The sequence below is a fragment of the Glandiceps talaboti genome, chromosome 9 (genome assembly GCF_964340395.1).
Source record: "Glandiceps talaboti chromosome 9, keGlaTala1.1, whole genome shotgun sequence".
In the NCBI taxonomy this organism is placed as follows: domain Eukaryota; kingdom Metazoa; phylum Hemichordata; class Enteropneusta; family Spengelidae; genus Glandiceps; species Glandiceps talaboti.
In genome coordinates this window covers 21,262,874-21,289,991 of record NC_135557.1, presented here as the reverse complement: position 1 = coordinate 21,289,991, position 27,118 = coordinate 21,262,874, and the positions used below count along the sequence as shown (strand labels likewise).

The following is a 27,118-nucleotide window of genomic DNA, read 5'->3' as shown; positions in this document are numbered from 1 at the left end:
TGCAAAGGTTTTGGAAATTCTGATTGCAGAGATTCGGCACATCAGGAATTATTTGTATTAAATTGTTAACCATGCCAAGTTTGCTTCATACAGAAATAAACAATCAAACTGTAATAAAATCCCTCCTTCAAGTACTGTATGTTAAAAAATGATCTCATAGCCCCATGTAATGTTCTCTAATTTTGGGTTTGGGGAATTCTGGGATACATTGTATATTTTACATTCTGTACTATCATTTTAAAAGACAAGTATTGCATCCAGGAGTGAAACAATTTGTAAATCATAATCTCTGTATACAGTGTATATGATTCCTTTATATCCAGTCAGAATGAGATATTCACATGCTATCACCATCTCAACACAGATTTTTCGTGTTCTCATTTCTTGGCATCAATTTCCTTAATTTGATTCTAGCTTTATAGTACATTGACTTCAGAACCAAATATACCCACAATGCAACTTTTATACATGTATACTGTCTTTCCCATCACACACCTTGAAAGTATTCAAATTTCATTTTGACGATAACGATAAATTATGAGTCAGTTTAAGTGATATTTGATCGTAGTAATAGTTTGTTTATTCATGGATATACTTCTACCTAGGGGACATACTTTGTCAAACTAAGACTCCAATGATATTATTATTCAGATCCTGTTCGTCTTTCACATGAGTGCATAAATTACCTGTGATTCACACACTACACTAATTCAAATTGTAGCTAATTCACAATATTTTACACTAAGATATACACACAATATGTACAAATTGTAGCAGTTTCACAATATTTTACATTGAGATATACATGTACACACAATGTGTACAAATTGTAACTATTTCACAATATTTTACACTAAGGTATACACAATGTGTACAAATTGTAGCAGTTTCACAATATATAGTTATCCTAACATCATAGTAATATAACTCGTAGCTTTATCACAATATTTTCTTATTCTGTATATTCACACACTGCTTACAAATTGTAGCCTTTTAATACTTATTCTGCTATTCATAAACTAATAAAAATTGTAGCATTTTTTAAAAATCTTTTATTCTTCGATTCAAATGCTCCTAAATTGCAGCACATATACTACCAAATGTAGCATAACCTGTCGTTTATAATAACATGAACTATTGACTACTTGGAGGTTTATGAGTCCCCAGGTCAATATTAACCTTGATTAACCTTCACATAATGACTCATCTTATTTGCATATTCATGAGGGAGACAATGCATTTATTGACTGTAGTAGTCTTTTTCAGCTTTTGTGAATGTTTGCATTACTGGAGCAGATTCATCAAGCCATGTGTAGACGAATACATGTGTTTTAACCCTGGTGGGTGTCATTATATACAATGTATCATGGTGTGTGTCACTTTATGTCGTGGTGTGTGTCAATATGTGTGTGAATGTACTGTGGGAGGTGGGTTTTTTTGTTTCTTACAATATAGTAATATTCAGGGGTCTATCCTATAATTAGAAATGTCAAGTACAATTCATCTACACCCATTGAACATGACCATTCTATGACCCACACTCAACATAAGTCACTCATCACTTACTTATGACCAACAATTACCATATACATAATGAAACCACTAATGAGATGTGCATCTCAGTCAGCTACATGTTTGTATGTCCTATAAGCCTTTAGAGACTTGTCTATTCAGTTAGAATAAGAAAGCAGCCTGGGAAAAGAACACCTGAGGAGGTCACCAGCAGGTGTCCGCACCCTACCCTAGCTGTAACTACCCAGGGAGGTCACTGGCTCCACAATGTCGTTCACCAAAATGCCAGTTTGCTACACCTACGTCAGATAAACCAAGTCTCAAGTAATCATGCCTACAATCTGTGATAGTGTCTACTAACTATACAATGACATTGACTGTCCTGATTAGTAGGAGTTCATCATTTACTATAATTGGTTATTAAAGACCTCATTCTCTATTGTCATTCAATTTACACACACACTATACAATGATTAGATAAGTGCAAATAGTCACTTCTAATATAAGACTAGTTGGTTGAAGCATGGAAGTATGTTATACTTCCATGGTCGAAATGAATAAAGGATGTCAATTATCCATTGCTATATGAAAACCAATATCTCCTACTATATACATGTACTTGCAATAAGAACTATTTATTTATAACAATATTTTGACATAAATTAATAGATACATAACATTATATATGAGGAAACTTCTGACACTGTTTTACAATTAACTGTGCCATGATTGTCTATTTTAAAGATCTAACCTTGTATTGCATATCTGAAGCACCAACTGTTCTGTGAAAAGTTTGTACATTTATTTATAATGTTACCCATTTTAAAAGCAAGATTGGAAACTTCTGACAGTGTTTTGCAATTAACTGTGCCATGATTGTCTATTTTAAAGATCCAACCTTGTATTGCATATCTGAAGCACCAACTGTTCTGTGAAAAGGTTGTACATTTACATTGTATTTATAATGTTACCCATTTTAAAAGCAAGATTGGAAACTTCTGACACTGTTTTGTAATTTATGATTGGTGTGTAATTTCCCAACTGTGGATAGCCTACCTGTAGACTTGAATGACTATGGCTACTACAGTATTCCTAGTCTAGTTCCTATACAGCATCATTATGATTTATACCTTCACTCAGTTGGCATTCAGAGTACACTATTCCACTAACCTATATTGACTGATGTTTTGATTTGTTGAATTTTCGCTCCATTTGATAGAGAAAATTCAAGAAATGAAAATGTCAGTTAGGATAGCAGAGTACCGCAGTGATAGTCGTTCAAATCTACAGATAGGTTAAAACATGGAATGCATAAACACCAACTGTGCTCTGAATTTACTGTTTGTTCATTACAGTTTGTGTTATAAACCACAAAATCCGTCAGACTTTATTTAGAAAAGGACAAGAGGGCTTCAAGGTTAGAAATATTTAAAAGTTCAATTTCTAAATTTTTCAGTAGCAGTTAGATTTCTATGTGTGTTTGTCAAGGGTATTACAAGTTGATATTGGTTCAGAGAATTCTCATTCCCATTGGCATTCAAATCTAGCAATGCTCCTTGGAATTGAAAGCCAAGGATAAGTCACTAGGCAATTAAAGTTGATACCTGAGTGAATCGTCTGATAATTTATTGTGATTCTGTGAACCAAACTTTGTCACTATGCAGGTACACGTGTAGAGAAATCTGTACCAATGAAACCCCCATCCCCTCCCTCTGTAACTGGAGTCCCCTAAACTTGTGAAGACTCGAATTCTGATTTGAAGTACATGTAGCTATTAAAATAAATTTATGTTTTAATTTTACTGTAAACCATGTTCCTTGACTCAGTGAAATTCTCAGGATATCATGCTAAACTTTCTGCTTTTCTCCTAATTTTCAGAGAAAGTGGGAATGGTGATTGTTTTCAGGAATTAATGAATAGTGCATGGGGTTATTGTTTATGTTTAAAGAACAAAGATCAATATACGGTAATTCTATAAAAGTTTGTTCAAAGGACAACTTGTGGCTTACTTGAATCAATTCTTGTAGTTGACACCCCATTTCGTACATTAGTTAATTCAACAAATAACCCACATATAGACTGTATTGAAAACTATTGACTTCAACTATGTGGTAGGAAAACGAACCTAATCCAAGTGGCCCCTAGTAGAGTCAGCTCAGTGTACGAATTAATATGTGCACATTTTACACTATCTCAAGTACACCTAAGAATGTACTGAGAAATGTTGGATATGTCAGCTTTGTGTGTGAGGTAGTAACAAGTATGTGAGTATGATACGCTTCAGTAAACTGTTTAGACAATTGTTACATTTTCTCCAAATATTTTTACAGAATATTTTGTGACAGGAATTTGTAAAAGATGTGTTGTGTGAAAGAACAGGAAGGATTTGACCGTAACAAGTAATAACTTGAGTAAAGTAAGGCAATATCAAAGTCAAACATTTGTAACAAAAAGCTGACATACATGATATAGTTGTGCATATTCATCAGTAAATGTATGTTCTGGGCGTCTTAGACGAAAAACTTGGAGCCCACACATTCAGTTTAACGAGATTAATGGATATACGATTTGAATTTGGATACAATGTGCATGGATCTGAAAGACAACTGTTACAGTGTAACACAAATGACTACTTTGTATCAACTGTTACAACTGCCTCTCTTCAAACTTGATACATTGTTACACATTTTAATTATCAGTCCTGGCTTGATGAAAAGTCCCCATGGGTACACTTTGCACTCATAATGATCAGCTTACACTTCTGTGTACTCAAGTAGTATGTATGTGACCACTTTGTGATAATTACCAACTATAACACACTACTCTAAAAGGAGAGTTTTGAAGATTTTAGGAAGGTAAAAAAACCGATAAAGAGTTATTAAAATATTGAGCAACGAACAAAAATTGAGTAAAATTTGAGTTGAATGAATGATTGATAGCTACATTATTCTGTGAGTGGGACGCTATCTCTAATTTTGTAATTAACAATTATGCACTTGACTTAACATGTCACAATATTTCATGTATTTAGTCTCAGATGTATCCCATAATACTTCTGGCACCATTCCTATGCTCAGATGCTAATGACGCAAATTTGCATTTCAATATCAAATTGATAAATGACTGGTTTCCATTTACTAGTATTTCCAACATAATTAAAAAGCGACCGACGAAAATCACTTATTTCTCGCATCATTTTCTGGCCTTTGTATGAAAATAAAACAGCTTTACACTGAGAAAATCTATTATTATGCTTTTCAGTATGAAAGTGTCAAACCTTTGGTCTTCTAGTTTTTCTACAAAAATAAACCAGTTGCTGAAAAAACCACTTATTTCCTGTTCCACTTTCTCAGCTTCCTATGAAAATAAAAACGCTATACCAAGTGAAAACATTTAGTCTTCACTAACTAGTCATTCTGCAAAAAAAATTAGAGAAAAAAATCACTTTTTTCCTGTTTCATTTTTAGTCTTTCTACAAAAATGAAATGGCTTTGTACTGAAAAGAATCAGTTATTTCTATTTGACGACAAACTAAAACATCTCTGTTAAGTTGCGTAGACATTCTTTGAAGTAGTTCATGTAAGTCTTACATCATTGTTATTTTGACATTGCATGTCTGTTTTGACAGTCTTACATTCCATCATACCCACAATGCACCAGTGGCCGTAACCCCCATCAGATTCAGTTGAGTTGTGCTGTATGGAACTGATTTGCATATAAAGTAGGCAGTGGTGATAGCCACAGTTCATTGGTAATCTAAACATTCAGTGACGAGGCACCGACACTCACTTGGCTTTCTCACTTTACTCAGACTGCTGACAAATTACTCTGTGTTCTGTCTCTCATAAAAAACTACTATGTGTGTTCATGCTTTCTACTGATTGCCGTCTACTTGACTACAACACTTTCTGTGTGGATTACTGTAAGTGACCGGAACGCGCCATCCCAATGATTTGTCACTGGAATTATCATCAACGTCAAAAGTATGCTGTATTTATCATCATCCTCATTGTTGGTGAGTTATAGAGTTACAGAGTTTTTGGTGTTTTTTCCTCCCCATCATATTTTGGAGACTGAGTATAATCAGTTATTTTTAGTCAGTTATGGTTCAGACATCACTATTTTTTTAGTTGTTGAGTTTAAACAGAGTTTTAGAATTATCACCTAACTAAACCATATTGAAACTGTCATAATCTCCAGGCACAAAGATATGATGATTTAAGTCCTCTAATGTGTGTACTAGCTTTTACAAGCAAACTATACAGATTAGATAACAGTGATAATATGGGTATATGTATATCTAATGGGTATTTTTACAACTAAACTCTACAGATAAGATAGCTGAGGTTATCATCAAACATGGCTACAAATAATTCTACTCTCACTTCTTCCTCTCTCTAACTAACCAGCCTGTAACAATTTTGCCATGCCAAGGTTTTAACTTCTCTACACTTAGTAATTAAGTCACAAGTAAACCGTTTCAGCAACAATTTTTGATTGATGTCTAGTTTTTCTGACAGTCACTGTATAAATTTGGTAGTCTAGATAGATATTTAGTAGGCTATGTGTCGTGGACTACTGTAAATTTCAAACCCTTAACTGTGCGTAGGCCTGTTCACAGTATTTCAACACACCCTAATAATAACTCAAAAGTTTAAAACACAGTGATAGATGACAGCATGTGTACCATAGTAGCAATTCTTGTCTCTGTTTATAGACGTCACTTCTAGTATACATGGAGCCATAGAATATGAAATATGGCCACTTCCTCTTTCCCTATCAACTCTATTGTAAGTTTAAAACATGGAGTAAAAAGTCTGGTGATTTAATGATGTCTTCCTGACATGTCAAATGACATACATGTACAGTTACTGAAGTACGATGTCTCCATGACTGTGTAAAATTATATACAGTTACTCACATGTAGCTATCAGATCCGTTTATCGTAGAATGAACTGGACTGAGTTCACACACACGACATCATCCGATTATTAGCTACTAGAAGTGTGTTAATGATGTGAGTAAACTACTGTATAGACTGTTGAATAGTCAGTTAACAGAGCTGAATAAAAGTTGAATTAGTCACACCCTGTGTGTGTATAACATAAACTTGAATGATTATACTACTGTAGTAAAAGGACAAATTTGGTATTAGAGATAAAGAATACTCTACACATGTATGAACAAGACAAAGTTTAGAGTTTAGTCCAAAGATGAACATTGGAGAGAGAGAGAGAGAGAGAGAGAGAGAGAGAGAGAGAGAGAGAGAGAGAGAGAGAGAGAGAGAGAGAGAGCTCTTCAATGTCTGTAGAATTCAGTAGCTAAAAGAATTCTCTGACTATCTAAATATGTCTGTCACTAAGAGTGAAATCCAATCATTTTCCTATATCTGACCTCTTAGTGCTAACAGGATCCCGGTCAGTCTGTCACATACATTGTACATTGTACTTCATCAGTGTTATAAATGTCCACATCTAGTACATACAGTGTGTATGTCACATTATGACTGCCCTGTGTGTCTAGTCATTGGTGACAGACTATGATGTGAATTTAGTCCAACAAAAATGAATCCTTTGAATATTAAAAAATGAATAAATAAATACATAAATGTCACTGTGTAGGAATTGTTTTGATATGAAAGTATGTATTATATTGTAAGAAACTCAACAATTATAGTATAATCCATGTCTGTCATGGTGACAGAGATGTCATTCCACAAGGACAGTTTATCAGTTATTCATGGACTTCTCATCCCATCACATAAATCCATACTAAAGATTTAAAAGCATTATGATTTAAAGTATGCAAAACACATATTGAAATCAGGCTATTTACATGTAAGTCATGACAGTTTTCCTAAAAGTTACGCAAGGACAATAAATACATTAGAACAAAAATAAAATAGAGGAACTTAAGTATAATTGAAAATTGTAATGCATTCTTACAAACCAGAGCTGTTGTTTCTTCCGCGAACTTCGAAATAATGCCTCTTAACGGTGTGTTTTGGACGGTGCCGTAAAGGAGGCTGTAGTTTGTGACGATGATTGTAATACAACATCATGAGACCAGTGTCTAATACGAAGTATGTAACATGATCTGAGTAAATAGTCTAACTGTATTGTGTGCATGGACTTACTGTCTCTAAAGACTAAACTATACTACTAGAAGTAATACAATCAATCAATTACAGTGACACTTCATGTGTCTAATAAGTGTTGTCTGACTTCGTATGTATGGGGACTAGACCATATATTTGTTATTTTGACAGTATGTATACGTATGGACACACTCAAGTCTATAGCATATACTGTTTATTGTACAAGATGATGTGCTGTCATTATAAGTATAGAGTAATAATGTGTGATAATATAGTCCTGATTGTAGACAGACAGAGAGAGTCAGGACTTAATTCTCGATTCAGACAATGTTCCGTTCCTTCTTTAGCTGCTATGTGACAGAGTAAGTCAGGACTTGATTCTGACAATGTCCCTGTACTTGTCAAAGTCATGCCCTCAATTACTCCATCTGCAAACACCTAGAACTTAGAAGGAAAAAAAAGGGACCTTGTCAGAATTGAGTCCCAACTAGCAAAGTGAGTCGGTTGTTAGGAATTGAGTACTGACTAGAGGTGAAAGAAAGGGACATGTCAGAATAGATTCTCGACTGCCCTGTCTCAGTCTGTATATGTGATATAGATAGGAGCCAGTAGACATTAACATATATAATTAACATAGTTAGACATATTTTACTGTCTGCTGTTGGTAATTTCTGTACAGATATGATTTTAAAAAATTACAATTAATTTGCATCAAAGTGTGTTAGCTAGTCTGTACATGTACATAGTAGGGGTAATGATGTAGATTGAAGTTCAGAGACAAAGAATACATAACCACACCGCTCCAAATATGATACATAATACCTTCACTTTCACTTTAAATATAGACATAACATTTAGAAAGCAGTCAGCATGCTAAGACTGGGATATGGACACTTGTCCAGTTCCTTCATCCTGAGTGATAGATAGATTATGGAGTTGATCTAACAGAAAAGTAGTGGAATCATAAGTATGTTAGCTCAGGTTCAGACTATGATGTTATTATGCTGTGCCATTCTGAAGGCCAAGGATTCAGTCCCACATTGTCACATGATAACTGAATTGTCAGTGCCATTGTAAGGATTAGAAACAAATTTTTCTTGACAAACGTTTCACAGTGTTTTACACTAAAGGCTGGTAACCCCGGTTACAGAAAGGACAAACTTTTCATATTTTTTTTTTTACTTAGGGCTGGTAACCCTGGTTACAGTAAGGGGTAAATGTGGTAAATCTGCCATAGTTTCCCCCTACCATTGGAAAACCCAGTAAAATGACAGTGGAACTTTAACGTAGATTTTACCTATTTACTGCCCTTAACAAAAACACTGTTTCACATACGGCTGCCAGACAAATGTCATTTTCACACCTAAAGTGGTACATAAGGTATATGAAGCTATATTGACAGTATAGAGTATCTCCACTCTGTGGGAATTAAGTCACAACTAATATCAGACCACTTTCAATTTAAATTCTTCAAAGTTTGTAAATTTCCTCCAAGTGTGTGCTTAGGTTGTCAAAATAAGTTTACATCTTGGCAATATCAATTGTTGAAGATTTGAAAACTTGACATTTCCAACAATGGCTATCTATATACATGCACATGTTCTGATGTTAGGAACTCAAAATTAGATTTTATTTGACTCAAAATGATGTGTAAACACATACAACCTAAGGCCAATAACTACACAAAAAAGGTACTATAAATAATACCATGGCTGCACTTTGTTGGTCATGCTATTAAGGGTTATCCAATGGCTGAGTTTGTTACCATGACAACCACTTACCAGTCATGTAACATCAGGCATTGAGAACCATTATCAATTTATGACACATAAATTGATTGTAACCCTTCCCATCCTATCCTATCCTATCTACCCCTACTAATCACATCCCCTCAGGACAATCCTGTATTACCTCCATGTACACAGTCGGTGATCCTGTTCACCAACACTCAAATATGTCGGTGGTTCCACACTGACGGTGTAATAGGCGTAGCAAGGATACAATTTCACACCGATAGAGAACTTTGAAATAGTTTGCTGTTAAATAGTTTTACAGTTTTGCTTTGAGTGAATGTTGTGTTGTATAGAGGTGTTAGAACACAGTGATTTAGGTATTAAATTATGGGGAATGGCGGGTACAGAGACACTGTGGTAAAAGTCACTCTTCAACTATGTGTAAAGGTGTGTGGTTTCACTGCCACGGTATGCTTACAGAGGAATGGCAAATAGGAAATTACCAAGGGATGTTCTGCTACATTTACCTCATACACTAAGAGAGTCTGTCTTTAAAGGCAAACTAACAGTGTCTGTTTTATTCTATGCTTGGTAGATACACTTATCAACTAGTTTAATGTATGTATTCAGTAAATGGACTGTATCCGTCTGAGTGGGGGGTGGTGGTTGGTGTATATACATTGTACGTGTAACGTGTGTATGTGTGTTTGGAGAGAGAAAGAGAGAGACAGACAGACAGACAGACAGACAGACAGACTGACAGAAACAAAGTGAGTGATTGATTGATTGAGTGAGTGAGTGAGTGAGTGACTGACTGACTGACTGACTGACTGACTGACTGACAGACAGACATACAGACAGACACAGAATGAATTGAAAAGGGGGAGTGTACACTGCAGTTTTTATTGCTAATAGACCTTTTCATACAGTTTGGTTAGCTATGTAACTGTTGTTTGAAATCCCTCAGTGTAATGTTCTGATAAAAGCTTAATTGGTCCGATGGCTCTTATAGTAATACACTATACCAATGATGAAAGTTAATTCAAGGCTTCATGATAATCTAACCTGAAAACTTGAAATAACAAATAATCAGGACTTAGACATGGTGGTCCACTGTAAAGGGTATCTAGCCGTAATTGCACCATAGTTGTAATATGCATCGGCCCAGTTCTATTGGAATCCAGTATGTAGTATGAAAACACATAGCTAGGAGTCTTAAAGGCTCTTGGCTAGTCTAAAATAGTATACAAAGCTGATATGGTTGTGATCTTCTGGAATCTAAAGCCACAAACATCGTTTCCTTGCTGTGGAATTATATCTCGAGGTAATATTGAACTCAAGCGGAAATTATTTACCTTGTATACTTTGGCTACCTCACTCAGCATTTGTCAGCTGTTGCAGTATTTTAATGTATGCAATAACAGCTGAAGAGGGCAGCGAATTATTCTACCAAATTATTTGAGTTGAATTATTTGTGTCCTGAGTTCAGAACCCTTGTATGACTACAAGGTTCTGGATTCTAGTACAGTATAAGCCTAAGGGCTAAGAATTGTTTCTGGTCAGGACAGTTTGTCTAAAATGGTGCGATGAAACGGTATTCTCAACAAACCTGTCACTCAGTCAATTAGTATTTATGACAGTCACTGTTCTTTTTATTCAGTTCTTTAGAGTAAGTGTGCATGTGGGGGCAGATGTCATTCGCTTGTTCAGGATAGGCTCTGCAGTTGTAATCAGTCAGAAGTAGGAGGGTTATTTTTGTGTTTCCTGCCAGATCTGCAGACTGCATGGGCAGGACAAACACGGAAAAAAAAGACTGATGCAAGAGTATTTAAGTGATGTACGTGCTGACCAGAAACAATTCTTTTTTCTTTCTTTTTTTTTGGCCTAATAGAATATAACAATACATAATTCCTAGTACAATTGAGGCATTGGTACATTGTCGACAATTCTGACTTAGCTATGGTGATATAAAACATGGCAAATAAGTGACTAAGTAGATTCCATCACATAATAGTATCCAAGCCAGTGTTTACTGCTGTGTAATCAGTCTGACACCCTCCTTGTGTCAAAGTGTGAAGTAGGAGTGGGTTTATTTGAACAGCTAATATTTTAATGATGTGTTAGTTTATTATAATCTACTAGATAAGGAGAATTGCATACTTATCATTAATGAGCTGGGGAGAATTGACCCCTTATCACTTGATAGATAGAGGAATGAGTGTTTTATCACACAATACCAGGGGTGGTTTCCATAGGTACATTAAATCAATTTCTGTCAAGTAGGTGTCAAGTACTGTTTGGTTTTCAATCTCTTCCTGTTGTTATATCTATCTGTCACTCCTTGACTAGATGGTTGTCTTGGTAACCAAATTTTTGGAGGATTGTTCATAAAGAGAGTGCAAAAAGTTAAGTAAAAGTCACTTACTGCCTTGATGAGGAAATTGGCTACACTTTCAATGCATAGCAAAATAAATTGCTACACTGTATCAGTATATATATTTCCCACTTAAATTGCTACATTGTATCAATATATATGCATGTGTGTACCTGCTACATTGTATCATGATATAACAGTGCAATTGTTACACTGTGTTTAATATATAACAATTTAAATGCAACTGTATTATTTACAATGAGAGCAAAATCATTTCCTGAAATGATGCCAATATATGATGTGAGTGAGTGAGTTGCAGGAAGTGTGTCGTATCCTGTATAGTATATCAAACCACAGTCTCGGTGACACTTCAATGGATAGGTATCACTTTGCAATCAACGTGAGTGATTTCCGTACACTACTGAGTTTGACCATGGTTCCTGACTACTTATAACAATCATTTGTATTGTATCTTCTTACATTTTTACAATAAAATTGTGAGAACCTAGTGAAGGAGAGTCAATGATCCCGCCAAATCTCACCAATCCTGCCAGTAGTTTATAGGAGCTGCAAGAATACCTTCAACACAGACACTCTGGGTGATAAAAAAGCTACATCAGAAATTAACACTCTAAGATTTATGCCAGCATTGATTGTTTTATGGTCTAGAAAAATGACTAAATATTTTGATAATATTAATATCATAATAAACACCAGGGAATTCTTACTTGATATAAAACATGATCCCAGCTGCTGTAGTTTCAAACAGATCTTATACAAGATATGCGTACAAACATGAAGATAATGCAGGTTTTTTATTAAATTTATTTTTGTGAAAGATGAAAGTGAGATAAGAAAAAACAAGTTACTCAAAACAGAATATTCAATAACAGAGGTATAGCTTGAGGGAGTTATAATTTACTATAATTACTATGTGAAAAGACATAGCTGACAGCAGTACATGTACGTCATTGCTATGTACATATGTATGCAAGTATATACTTAGGTAGAAAAAAATAATTTGGGGCAAAACAGAAGACTAGTGCCAGTCATGGTCACTTTGGTAATGATAGTTTTATGCTAGGGAGTCTACTTCAATCAATCAATCAATCAATCAATCAATCAATCAATCAAATTTCTGTAGTGCCGATTTCCAGAGCCTTGTTCCCTGTTCAGTAGCTGGATGGCTTTAATTAAAGCACAACATATGCATTGGTGAACAAATAAGTCTTCAGTTTTATTTTGAAACAATCAAGGCTGGATTTTATACTTTGTAACCCTTATCTAATTTGTACCATACTCCCTAGCTTGAATACAAATATGTATCAATAATTAGGTCTGTCCACCATACTTTTGCCAGTAACAAATACACAGTATAAACAAAGTGTGGATTTAATAAGAACTTTGATGATATCATTGGTACCACATTATAAATCTCTAATTTTATCCAGACATTGCTGTCTAAATTATGATAAGGATTTGTCTTATTGTCTCAGCTTTGTTTAACAAGTGTATGACACTGTACAGATACAAGTACTACCAATACATGCACATGTACACACAGTGAAAATCAGAGTGAACTGTAACAACCACCCCCTCCCCAGGTCCTCAGTAGTTGTTCACATTTTGTCTATTTGTTTATTGCCATACAGATTATTGTGTTATCACCTTTTAGTTCTTTGGAGTCTGAGCATTATCATTGTCTTGTGAGCATCAAAGTCATACACATAAACCACAGCCTGGCACAGGCCTCTTTACGGCACCTGGCATCCAAAACATACTCACCAAGAGGGTTGCTTCAGGAGAAATGATATGTGCTCTGGCTTGCAAAAATGCTGAGCACCAGGATACACAAACTGTTGTCTTCTGAGCACTGGGATACACAAACTATTGTAAAGTTGAAGCATAATATTTACAAAAGTTATTCAACTCTGAAATGGTTAATTTTGATTGTAATGATGTGGTGTAAAGTATACACAAAATAATGAACTCCACCACCAAAGAAGTGTTAAGTATCGTACTCATTAAATTTCTCTCAGTTTGACCTTGAACTCCTGCAGGTGTAACATTTCAAAACTTCAGGAAACTGAGCCTTGGAGTCAAAACTTCAAAGAACTCAGTGTCATAGTGTGCAGTATTCAATGTTTTGGTAGTTCTAAGATGAAGAGATAGATAGATACAAGGTTAAAAGCCAAGGATTCAATCCCAGGTTCTCACATTTGCTATCTTATCAATGAAGTCATAGGGTTAGATAGTATCATTCTAGTGTTCTTGTTACCGTCTTAAGACTCCGCAAGACATCTGCTTTTACGTCTTGATTTTAATCCTTTATCTGAACTGGATCTTTTCACATTCGTACACATGTATAGACTTGTAAGCGATACACATACAGTAGCATGGACTCACACAAGATATATGTATATTTATACATATACATAGGGTTGCAATGATAGCATTGGATTCACTTGGGGATACTGTTTATCCATACACACAGGGTTGTATAGATCCACACAGGATACATTTACAAAATTAATGTATCCATGCACAAAGGATAGTAATACTAGCATTGGAGTCACAATGGGATAAACTTTATCTGTGCACGGCAGAGGGTACTACATTGTTTGTATGTATGGGATAAACTTTATCTGTGCACGGCAGAGGGTACTAGCATTGGATTTAGACTTCGCAATGGTTAAACTTTATTTGTACACAGCGGGTACTAAGGATAGCTGATGCTAGCACTGGATTCCCAATGAATAAATTTTATTCATACACAGAGGGTACTAATAATAGCTATGCTAGCACTTGATTCACGTAAAGTTTATCACATTGGATAAACTTTTTTCGTACACGGAGGGTCACTGGATTCACATTGGATAAACTTTATTCGTACATGGCAGAGCTAGGGCACTAAGGCTAGCTACAGTGTACATGTATACTAGTAATGGATTCACACGGGATACTTTGAAAGTTGTATAAATTCTCACATGGATACACATAATATACTTACATAAAACTGACCATTGTTGTGTTGCAGACATAGGTGTGGGTGGTTTGGTTTGTTATGAGAATAATTGATGGCGTTAAATCTCATTGCCTGTAATTTTAAATATTGATATTGATACAAGTATAATATTTATATGCGAAATGATAACATAGACATAAACATGTAAAGTTTTCAAAACAAATCACTTTTAAACTATTCCATATTGAAGCGATCTACCAGTCCTGGTCTTTTCCCCGTTTTTTTCACTGGGAATAATGATGGAAATCCTGGATAAGTTCCTTGTTAACTTTCCCATTGATTCCATAATTTCAACTCATCATTATCAGAGTTTTAAGACCATGTGGAAAAAATTACACTACGTTTAGTTGATATACGAAAAGAGAAGTCAATATTAATGTTTTTTATTGATGGCCAAAGTAACCATAAACTTCATATATTGACAGACAAACTTAAACTTCATATATTGATGGGCAAACTTAACTGTAAACTTCACATATTGAACTGTAAACTTCATATATTGATGGCCAAACTCACTGTAAAAGTGTAAACTTCATATATTAATGGTCAAATTCAACTGTAAACTTCCTGTATTGATGGCCAACCTCACTGTAAACTTCATGAGGCCATGAAAGTGTTTTGAAATGAACTATCATCCCATGACGTATTACAGTTTCCGGGTTATAAAAGTTTGAATTTTACAATCCAGGTTTTAAAAGTTTAGAATTTACTATCTGACAGAAAAAAACAACATATTGATTACATGAACACTTGCATGGGAAGTTTATCAGTTGTGTTGAAAGGAAGGGGATGTGGGTAGATAGTGATACAATCAACAAACTAGAGCATTTAACATGTACGACATGGGGAATTGGTCTTCTGTATGGTAACACCGATCATATTACAATGTAGCCGACAGGAGTGTACTAGTACGGGTCAAACACTACCTCTGGGTTTGACTTAAAGGGGAGACATGGGTTACTGAGTACAATGAATACTTACGGCTATCAGATGATTTGGTGTCTGTTTTCACATCAATCTCTCACAGTGAGCACCTGTAACAGTCAGTGATGTATTGAATTGTAAGACTTATAGGGGCTGTAAGGTGTGGCAGAGGCCAAATTACCAACCTTACACCTGTATATACATGCTTAAAGATGAGATGACTTAAAGACCAATGTTTGAATCCCATGGTCTCTGATTTTGTTCAGAAGTTTTTCACAATCCTAATTCAACATTGGTCTTTTAAGTCTAACGCCTAAAATGTTAATATTAATACAAGATTGGCCTTTTAAGCCAAGTCATTGTAACACAAGGTGCTAAGGATAATCTTATCCATGGATCCATAAGGATTCTTTTGTCTAGCACTAATATTTTCTATAGTTATACCAGACAACTGTTTTGCATTCTCAAATTTAATCTTTTAATCTAACATTGACCCACTTTCTCACATTAGTGCTGTTCATAATCTTATCAATGGAACCATTTTTAACGTTTAATATTTATTTCTAAATATTCAAAAGCGCTGTACAATAAGTTAAGAGAGACATTTAAAAAAAACATACACAAACAACAACAAACAAACAAACAAACAAACAAACAAACAAACAAACAAACAAACAGAAAGCCAAACCCATAACTTGAGGATTACTAGGAAGGGTTATTCTTTCATTCTGAACCAAGCAATATATTTTATTGCTGTGCCTGATAACTGTTAATCCCTGGACCCAAATTATCATCTTAATCCAGTGTTGACCTTTAACCCGAGTTTAGTCATTTAGTGACTTCAGAATTATTTATCTATTTTCCTGTGTATTGACAAGTCACATGATTTAGGGGACAAGTCACATGATTTAGGGGACATCTGCCAATGTGTATAATCTGTCAACCAACTCTCTTATCTCAAATCAAAATATTTAGCTGCTGTTTACTGGAGCAAAGAATTTCCTGTTTTCAAACATAACAAACTTTGGCAGTATGATATAGAGTTGATATTGATGTAGTTGATGTGTGGGGCCTAAGTTTATTCAACTGCCTGTAGCGTAATTGGTTGTACAGTTGTCATGTTGGCCAATGAACCCATGCATCCACACAATACATCTACGGTATACATGGATCTGTCTATAGTGTAGACTGTAGCTCTAGGACTTATAGCTATCTGATGCAGCATATGCTGGCAAATGACATTGCCAAGCCAAATGACTGGAAGCTGAGTGACATCGTCAAGCTGTTGAAATGACTTTGACAAGCCAAATGACTTTGTCATTCAATTCAAGCAACACTGTAAAGCCAATTGAAAGTTTCTATAGCCAAACCACTTTGTCAAGCCAAATGATACTGTCAAGCTAAAGCCAAATGACAATGTCAAACCAAATGACTTTGTCAACCTTGACTACATTGTCAAGTCAAGTCTCTGGGCTAGAATAGGTCTCACCAAAGTAATATTGTAACAAACCAAAGTTATCGTAGTGCATGGTCTTTTGAATTATTCACAGGACCCAAAACAGACCATAAATTGGCCCTAACAAAATCCTGTCAATTTAGAAGTGGCCTATAGTAGTGGCCGGATGATAACTAGCTTTAATACTTATAATCCTAATTGCTATGATTAGATTAGTAGCCTGTCTTTAATCCATGCACCAATACGGTTTAAAAGTTAAGCCTGGTCAGGAGTTAGTAGTCTGTTCAGGATGTCAAGGGCTATGATTCATGATTCAATCCCAGGTCATCACAATTTAAATGGAATCATTCGTTTGTTCTATACCAACTATTTGTATATCTCTGTCAAACAACCATATTTCACACCTAGGTATCAAACCTAATCTGAATTGGTCACTGAAATTCAAATCTGACCTGTGTATATACTAAGAGATATGTCTTTACATCATCTTTGTATATCATTTCAATATTTCTTGGTAAGATCAACAAATGATACATGTACATGTCAGATTCCATGAGGAAATGGTCTGTGTACAATGTCTCATCAATTTACTACAAAAGGCCGATTTTAATACCTATTTAGGAAGCTTGAGTCACACTTGTTCGAATCGGATGTAGGGTATTTTGTAATAAATTACTCCACAAAAAATTCCTCTCAAAGCAACAAGACAACATTTACTGAAATTGAGGAGGTTAAAGGTCAAAATAATGATAGGGTTACTATGGTGATAAGATTTTATTTCAAAGTCAGTGTCATCTTTCCATCGTCTGATAGTCTAGAGGCCATCCATGGTTTGGGATCTCTTCTCAAAGTAAAGTGATCTTGAGATTGGAAGCCACAGATAACATCTAGACTAATTATCAGAGTAGCCATATTGTATTTCATTCAATTACAAAGTTTAAACATTGAACTAAAATGTTTGAGTTATTGCCTACAGCTGTACCCAGTTTACTGTCACACCATTGCCTACAGCTGTACTCAGTTAACTGTCACATCATTGTGACTTCTAATCAATAGCCAATGCTACTGAAATGAAATAGAACTCTCCTTGGTTCTTGGTGGTCAATTTATAGAACTCAACTTGGTTCTTGGTGGTCAAATTATAGAACTCGACTTGCTTCAAGGGGTCTGACAACCACATTTGAAATAGATCTCTACTGGTCAGTAGTGCTAGTGGGCAAATTATAGAACTCAACTTGCTTATACATGTAGGGGGTCGAATTAGTTAATTAAAATAATGAAATTAATCAAATTAATGAAATACAATGTAGAACTCCCGATCCACTTGGTTCTAGGGGTCAAATTTTAGAAACAGAACTCAATTCTTGAGATCTGAAATCTGTGTTATATTAAATAGAACTCTTCACAATTAAATGGTCAAGTTATAGACCTATATGGTCTCTAAAGCAGAAGTTAACTTCATGCTAGAAGGGCAAACTATTGTTTACCTTTTTTAAAAATTCTGTGATCATAGTAATGATGGTAATAAAGTAGTCACACTGCACAGCTAGGTGTCCCAGTGCCTTACAGCCATACACTATCTTTCAACTCCCTTGCTTGGTATAACTGTTAATTATTATTTGGGGGAAAAATGGGGAGTGGATGGGATATTGGGAGGGATGGAATGTTTTGGTATACAACCCATAGAGTACAACAGGAAATGGAATAGGAGGGGGTGGAATATTTGGGTAGAGTTTATCACTTAATTTGACTTCCACTGTTTACTGTTGTACAGTGATAGGGTAGCTATTATATATACTGATCTGTGATGTCATACAGAACTGTGTATACAGTACAGCATGTAAATTGCAAACATCATGTCATGTAGAGAACACAGCTGTTTGCAGTATGTAGACTTTAATTAAAATACTGATCATTGTAACTGTGCTAGGTAGTACAACATTGGGATTTATTCGTACTACTTCAGTGCAACTAACTAAACAGAAATTCATCTACTTTACAAAGTGACACTCTACACTTGGGGTAAATTTTGTTGTTCAGAATGTGTTCAAGAATTTGAAGCATCTAAAAGTTCTAAGAATTAGTGCACTATAAATTTTCAAGTTCGATAATTTGAAGTACTTAATTGCAAAGAAGCACTGAGGATATATAATTTCATATTTATTAAATTTAGGTGAAGCCGACCTCATGTCAGATGTGATGTGATGTGATGTGATGTGATGACATACATGTAAGGAGTTAGAGAGTACAGCATACCCCCTAAGCTAGTCATATTTGTATTAGTTAGTTGAAGGCATGTAGCTGTCAGCATGAGTTGGAAGTGAAGTCTACAAACACTTAACAGAGTCTGTCCATTTATGATGTTACAAACACTTTAATAAGCTTCAAAGTGGATTGTATTGCTGGTGTCTGCGCCAGAGATTTGGATAATGTGACTTTGTTTCTACACAAGGACTATCCTGTAGTAAAACTGTACATAGTTACAGTGTATCACAATGTATCAATGGATTATGGTTCTTATTGTTAGTGTGACTATTCTCGGTAAGTTGCTCTGCTACTTGTGTGAAATATTTCACTTCTATTCATCAAAGTGTGTTTTCAACTTTTAATTTGGAAACTTTGTAACTTTTTTCGACTGAACAACCTACAAGATTTTCCAACAAATTATAAAGTCAACTTTGATTTTGAAGTCAATGGTATAAAGTTATGAATACATTGTATCAATGTTTGTACCAGTTGTAGCACAAAGTGCAGTGACTTGAATAGATGCCAAATTTGTAGCAAATAATGATGTACAATGTATCAATATGTCAAAGTCTTTTCACTAGCAAGAACTCCACATTGTAGGTAGTGTGAAGAGTGACTGCAGAGTTGTCGACACCATCAGACACCATCATGTGAAAGTCGTCTAGTGGTAGCAATCAGTCATGTATGGTACCATCTCATATTACCAGCGTCTCAGCATGCATTGCAAAGTTAGAAATATCAGAAAGGAAATGAGAGCGATTGTTTTGATAACAAGGCAGCTTATTAAATCTACTGGTACTCAAAGAGAGACAAGTGGAGTCCATATTTCAATATATATGTCAGTTCAAGGGAAAGTTACACTTTGAAAATGTCAGTAAAAAGTAAAAGTATTGGTTAACTCAAGCTGCGATAGTAAGTTCTAGATATATGGTTTCACTTTGTGAAATACATAGGCACAGGTTTGATAACAATATGTTGGGTAAAGATTTTACCACAAATTAAAAGGGAAATCTGATGAAACGTTAAATACTTATTTTCTGATACAGTCAACTTACATGTAGTCATAAACACTCTGTGGAATTTCATATTTCTACTTCTAGAAGATTTTACATACAGACCCCAAAGTACAGAACATTACAGATTGTTTTAATGTTGATGATGCAGTTACTAAGGAGCCACATTTTGTATGTTGTAAGTAAATGTATATGAAATAGTTGAAAGATAGTGATAACCCAGCTGTGTACTAACAAGTAATACACTGACATTTAATGTTCTCTGACACAGTAGTCTGTATGCCAACATATGGATGAAGGATACATATAGCCCTAGACTACCGATTCAAAGACTTTGTTCGTTGCTTTGACTGTTCCCTTCAATTGTAAGGTCATTGCCTAGCCCACAGCTTGTTACCCAGTTATCGGTTCATTAAGGTTCACTGCCTGTTTCCGTGATATTTTCCCAAACCTCAGCCAATTTACAATTATATTGTTGATGACACTATCGCTGCTTTATTGAAATCATTGTAGCCACTACACACAAAGAAAGGACTCCCATATGTTGTTATGAACTGTGATGTATTTACTGTGAAATTACTTATATTGATCCCAGTGACTGAATGAATGGCACACAATGCCTAGTATTATTGCAGTGTCAATTACCTTGCCGAGGTCAATGTTAAACTCATGGTGGTCGCAGTATTCATTTTCCAAGACCAATCTGTCTCATAATTTGACAATAGTTCTATTAGTTACGCTTAATGATTCGCATGTATTGATGTATATGGGATATTAATGATATAACTGACTTCTGTGTTAGAGAGTTGTAGTACAACTGCTGAGGGTTTTGTCAACTTTTGAAATCAAGTTGTACATGGAATAAGGAAATGATAATGAAGTGTGTACAGCTGGATAAAACCAAGGAGCACAGTACATATAGTATCTGTTAGTGTCTATGTATACTTTGTGTTACATTGTTACCAACAAAAATGATAGTTTGTATCAAACAATGTATCATTAGTACCAATAGAAATGGTATTATTGTTACACTGTACCCATACTTCCAATAGGAATGATATTTTTTGTTACATTGTATCAAGAATATTAACAAAATTGATATTTTGTATTATACTGTATCGATAGTACCAGTAGTAATGGTGTTAATTGTTACATTGTATCCATACTTCCAAAAGGAAGGATATTTTATGTCACATTGTGTTCCATAGTGCATTGTCACATTGTACACCAATAGTGTCATACGTTGTTACATTGTATACAAATTGTATGGAGTGAAAGACAGCCAAACTTTCCCAGACAAAGTAATAACATAATTTGAGAATTGGTTGTCTGGTATGGCACCATCTGTCCTGTGTATGATAGGGCTAGGAAATTGGATTGTTACACTTGACCTTCTCCACACAAAGACACAAGTATCAGTGTTACAAAGACCATGAGGTGAATGGCACCTTATCAATAACAGCATGAGATTGGAACTGACTGACAACAAAAGAAAAACAGAACAAATCCTGAGCTGTTGATGGAATTGACAATGTATTTATTTATCACATTGGTCAATAAGAATGCACTCAAGTGGAATTATTAGTACTGTCTATAGACTCAACTACTTGCAGATTAATCTGAGATGAATGACATCACCTAATTAGAATAGATTATTATCTGTAAATCTCATCACATCACTGATTAGATTAGGATTAATGATTTCTGTCATTCCAGTGTACTTTAGGTTTGTTTTTAGTTGGAATTTGATTTATGAAATTATGTATATAACCTGTGATCTATTGATGAGGTTACGGTTCATGTATGCATGTATCAGTTAAGACATACATTAGTCTAGTTCCTATACAATATCATTATGATTTAAACCCTCACTCACTGTGGTTAGAAACCACAGTTGGTATCCAGACTAGACATACATGTGATCTTGAACTTCAACTAGTTTAACATGCAAAGACAATAAAAGTCTGTGAAACATTTAGTTTAAACACAAAACAATGTTAACATCTGAAATGCAAAAATCAGCTAACTTGGAATTCATTAATTAAAGAATTTTGAAATGTGAAGGCTTTTGAATAATTGTTACCATGGTAATACAAAGAAAAGGTGCAATGGAAATAATAATAATAATGATAATAATAATAATATTGTAATAATAATGCTTCATTTCCCAGATTCAAAAGGCATAATAATCAAATACAAATGAGATGGGAAAATGGGGGGAAATGGAAATCAGTTGTCTAGCAAAATCACACTGCTAATTACAGTAATTTTAGGGGCACCCTGTAATGTGAACGGATTCAATAACAAATTATGTGATTACCTACAGTAGTACTATTAGTTATTATGGAAATGAATCTGAAATTAAAAAAGTGGTATATCATAAATGGAATCTATTTATTGAGTAAAATTGTCGTGACTGGGTCACAGATTTGGGCAGTGATGACTTGAAAATGTTGTTTGTCAGAACATAATGCTGTCGAGCCAGTATATGCAGTCAGGTACATGTACATGTATGTTATGACTTGGAAAAAAGTAATCGGAATACCAGTAGCACTTAGCTGCAATAATTGTAGCGTTTTGCTGCAGTTTTGAGGGTTTTTTTCGCCTGTTTTGGTGACTTTTTAAGTTTTAGTTAGGTGCGGGTTAAACACTAAAACTTAAAAAGTCACCAAAACAGACGAAAAAACCCTCAAAACCGCAGCAAAACGCTACAATTATTGTAGCTACACTAGAACTGTAAACAGGCGATGACCACATAACTTATTATGTATTCACTGATTCAGTGTGTACCATTCCAGGGTATCATGCATCAGAAATAGTTTGTAAACTGTTCAGGGTATAGCCACATCATTGATTGCCTAAACTTTCAAAAAATTTATATTAATTTGATATTAAAGGAAAAATACAATTCAGCTTGTGAATAAGAACTGCAGAGTTTATGATTTGGTTATAGAAGACAAGAGGACTAGTTGTTTGTTTGGTTACACAATATTACAGGATGTTTGTTTGTTACATAATGCCTCAAGCAGGATATTTGTCTACAAATCATAGTTTAACAGGAAATCGCAATAAGTTGTCCTGCTTTTCTTCGTAACCATGGTAACTCATAGAACTCTCTAAATATCTATTAAAAAGAATTCCAGGTGTGGGTGTTGGCTTTAAACACAGCTGATAGCAGGTCTATGACATAATTCATCCTACTTGAAGTTAATGCTTCACAAGGAATTCCTGAAATTGCACCATATTAGTGTCAGGGAATTACTTCTAGTACTTGTGTACTGATTTTGGAACATGCTGAATTGTATAGTATATAGTCACACATGCTACTTGCAAGTCACACACACACACACACACACACACACAGACAGCTCACACACACACAGATGAACACAGATAATAGGCAGATGAAAAGTGAGACACACATGGACATACATACACATACAGTGGCACATACACATATAACATGCATAAAAAATGTACACACATACACATACATACATACATACATACATACATACATACATACGGACGGACGGACGGGCAGGCAGGCATACATACATACATACATACATACATACATACATACATACATACATACATACATACATACATACACACACACACACATACTCATGCACACGCACACACACACACACACACATACATACACACACACAGAGTTCAAATTAATGAGTTATCCAAATACATACAGACACATACAATTATACACGTATACATATACACATACATATACACATACACATACACATACATATACACATACACATACAAAGTCCTTACATACATCTTTGTCCTGAAGAGTGATACATCTGGTAGCATTTGTGAACATTGTTGGATACAAAGGAAAGTTTTGTTATTTGTTATTGGCATCACACCTATCAGCTATACAACTACTTACTTGTCAACAGTACATAATGACACAATGACAGTATGTTTGTATGTATGTTGGGTAGATAAGTTACAAACTTCATGTCAACCTATTGAAGTAACAGATAGTGATACATACAGCTTTGCATTGTTACAGTGTATCTAGAAATGTCTACTTGACATAATGGTGGCCACAATGTAACCAAGTTGGCATGCACCACTGTCACAAAGTCAGCCCACATCAAAATCAGTATTGTACCATTAGCATACATATAGACTAGCTGGTAACAAAGTGTAACACACATCTACAAAATGTATGAGTGTCAATGAATGTTGTTTGGTAGTCTAGATGCTATCCGTGGCTTCAAATCTTACAAGATCTCTCTTCAGAAGAGATTTGAATCCACAGATAGCCCCTAGACTGTAGTTTTTGTCACTGCCACTTTTATACCCCAGCAGTTAATTCTCACTTCACAAAAGACTTACTTATGTCTTTCCTTTCTCAACAGTTGCAGAAGCAAGACGGAACCAAGATGACTTTTCACCAAGAATTACAGAGCATCCAGCAAATCTAATAGTAGCTAAGACAGAACCAGCTACATTGAATTGTAAAGCAGAGGGCCAGCCAAGGCCTACTATACAGGTAGGGTGATTCAGTCTCTATAGTTCACTGTTGTCATAGTTACAATACCCCCTCCCCCTCCCTCCCTCTCCTCATCAATCCCCCCTTCTCCATGCAAATTCTCTCCCTCTCAGTGCATACAAATATGAAAGGCCCTGGTTGTTGTCAAGATTAAAAGATTAGTCTGAATAAAGTTGTTTGAAAAAAGTTGTGTTGCAGAAGGTATACCTAGAAAAAGTTGGTCCAGAACAGAGGAGCAATCCTGTGTAAGCTGATGATCCAGTCTGATAAGATATGAGAACCTGGTATTGAAACCCTGGCCTTTAAGTCTCCACTGATAGGATAACACTAATGTGTGAATCTTGGATTGAAACCCTGGCCTTTAAGTCTCCACTGATAGGATAACTGTAATGTGAGAACCTGGTATTGAAACCCTGGCCTTTAAGTCTCCACTGATAAGATAACACTAATGTGATAACCTGGGATTGAAACCCTGGCCTTTAAGTCTCCACTGATAAGATAACACTAATATGAGAACCTGGTATTGAAACCCTGGCCTTTAAGTCTCCACTGATAGGATAACACTAATGTGTGAATCTTGGATTGAAACCCTGGCCTTTAAGTCTCCACTGATAGGATAACTGTAATTGTGAGAACCTGGTATTGAATCCCTGGCCTTTAAGTCTCCACTGATAAGATAAGACTAATGTGAGAACCTGGGATTGAAACCCTGGCCAGGCTTCAACATAGACCCTCCACGTTGGTGAAGGGTTTATGGCTCCACAGCTGAGATTATTCTATTTATTTATTTTTATTATTTATTAAACTTTATTAAAAGGGTAGCCCAGGTGGCAGACGCCAATCTTCCCTGGGGCCCTCTAAATGCAAGAGTCTGGGATGGAAACACTGGCCTTTAAAAATTTCAAAAACTTGTATCCTTACCATAATTACTTGTTGTTGGCTTGTATCTAGTCTAGATTGAAGTAGGACAAGTCTATGGGCTAGCTCATAATAAGACCATACTGTATTAATACTGATATGAACTGCCACCTGGATTTTCTATTAGAAAGTCTTGGTTATCATGCAGTGGGTTGCTGGAATGCAATGATAGCAGTTGTTGACAGTATCAGATGTGATCTTTTAAATGCACATAACAGTTGATATGATTGCATTGCAGCATAGTTGTAACAGCTGCACCATATAGATAATGGATGTCATCAACATTGTCTAATTAATGATGGAGATGATTGATATGTTACTATGACAACAATAACAACATTCCATGATAGATTCCTACATTGTTGTTATCAGCATGTCCCAACCACATACCATACCATGTATCCATCATCAACTTCTTGTTATACATCCAAAAGTATTTAAATATATATACATCAGTTTCAAATCAAAGAAAGCAATCAAGAGTATGGTACATTTTATGTCTTGGTAACATTGGTTTGATGAAATGAAATTGATTATTTCTGATATGATTTTGTATGCCTGTTTAAGACATACAAAGTAACATGCACAAACACACATACATGTACATATGTATGTACATACATACACACAGGCACATGCATTTGTGTGCATGCATACATGCATACCTACACATGCATGCACACACACACACACACACACACACACACACACATACACACACACACACGCACACTAACACACACTCACACATGCTTCAAAGGACTCAATATCTCATGTGTTTATTTTACTGACAGTGGTTAAAAGATGGTCAACCTGTGGAAACTATAGCCGAAGACCCTAAAAGTCACCGAACTCTGCTTCCCAGCGGATCCTTGTTTTTCCTTAGGATAATTCATGGAAGGCGAAATAAACCTGATGCCGGAGTATACCAGTGTGTTGCCACTAATTATTTGGGTACAGTGTACAGTAACAACGCTACATTAGAAGTTGCAAGTAAGTCTTTTATTCTGTGTTACAGTTCGCATAGACTGTAAGAGAAATTGTATACTGCCCTCAACGCTGACTGATATACCAGGGACATAACACTGTCTACTTTACAGTGGGAGAAGTGCTGTAGCAACATGGGTTGTCTTCTGAAAACGTAATAGTTGTAAAAAAAAAAAATTGCTAAATTATTACAAACAGGTGGTCCTTGATAAAGTCCTCTATAATGTGAAACTGATTTAAAATCTACTGCATTTTTACAACATCAACAAAAACACTGTGGTCATTACAATGTTGTGTGCAA

At 35.3% G+C, this 27,118-nt stretch overlaps 1 protein-coding gene across 1 annotated transcript in view; it reads left to right on the top strand.

Annotated features, from left to right (window-relative positions):
- The window catches only part of LOC144439954 (roundabout homolog 1-like), a 135,768-nt gene that overhangs the window by 85,146 nt on the left and 23,504 nt on the right, over positions 1-27,118 (top strand). Inside the window, exons 4-5 of the mRNA XM_078129187.1 lie at positions 24,779-24,912; positions 26,625-26,823. Of these exons, the coding sequence (XP_077985313.1) occupies positions 24,779-24,912; positions 26,625-26,823 (333 nt within the window). The remainder of the gene's footprint in view (positions 1-24,778; positions 24,913-26,624; positions 26,824-27,118) is intronic.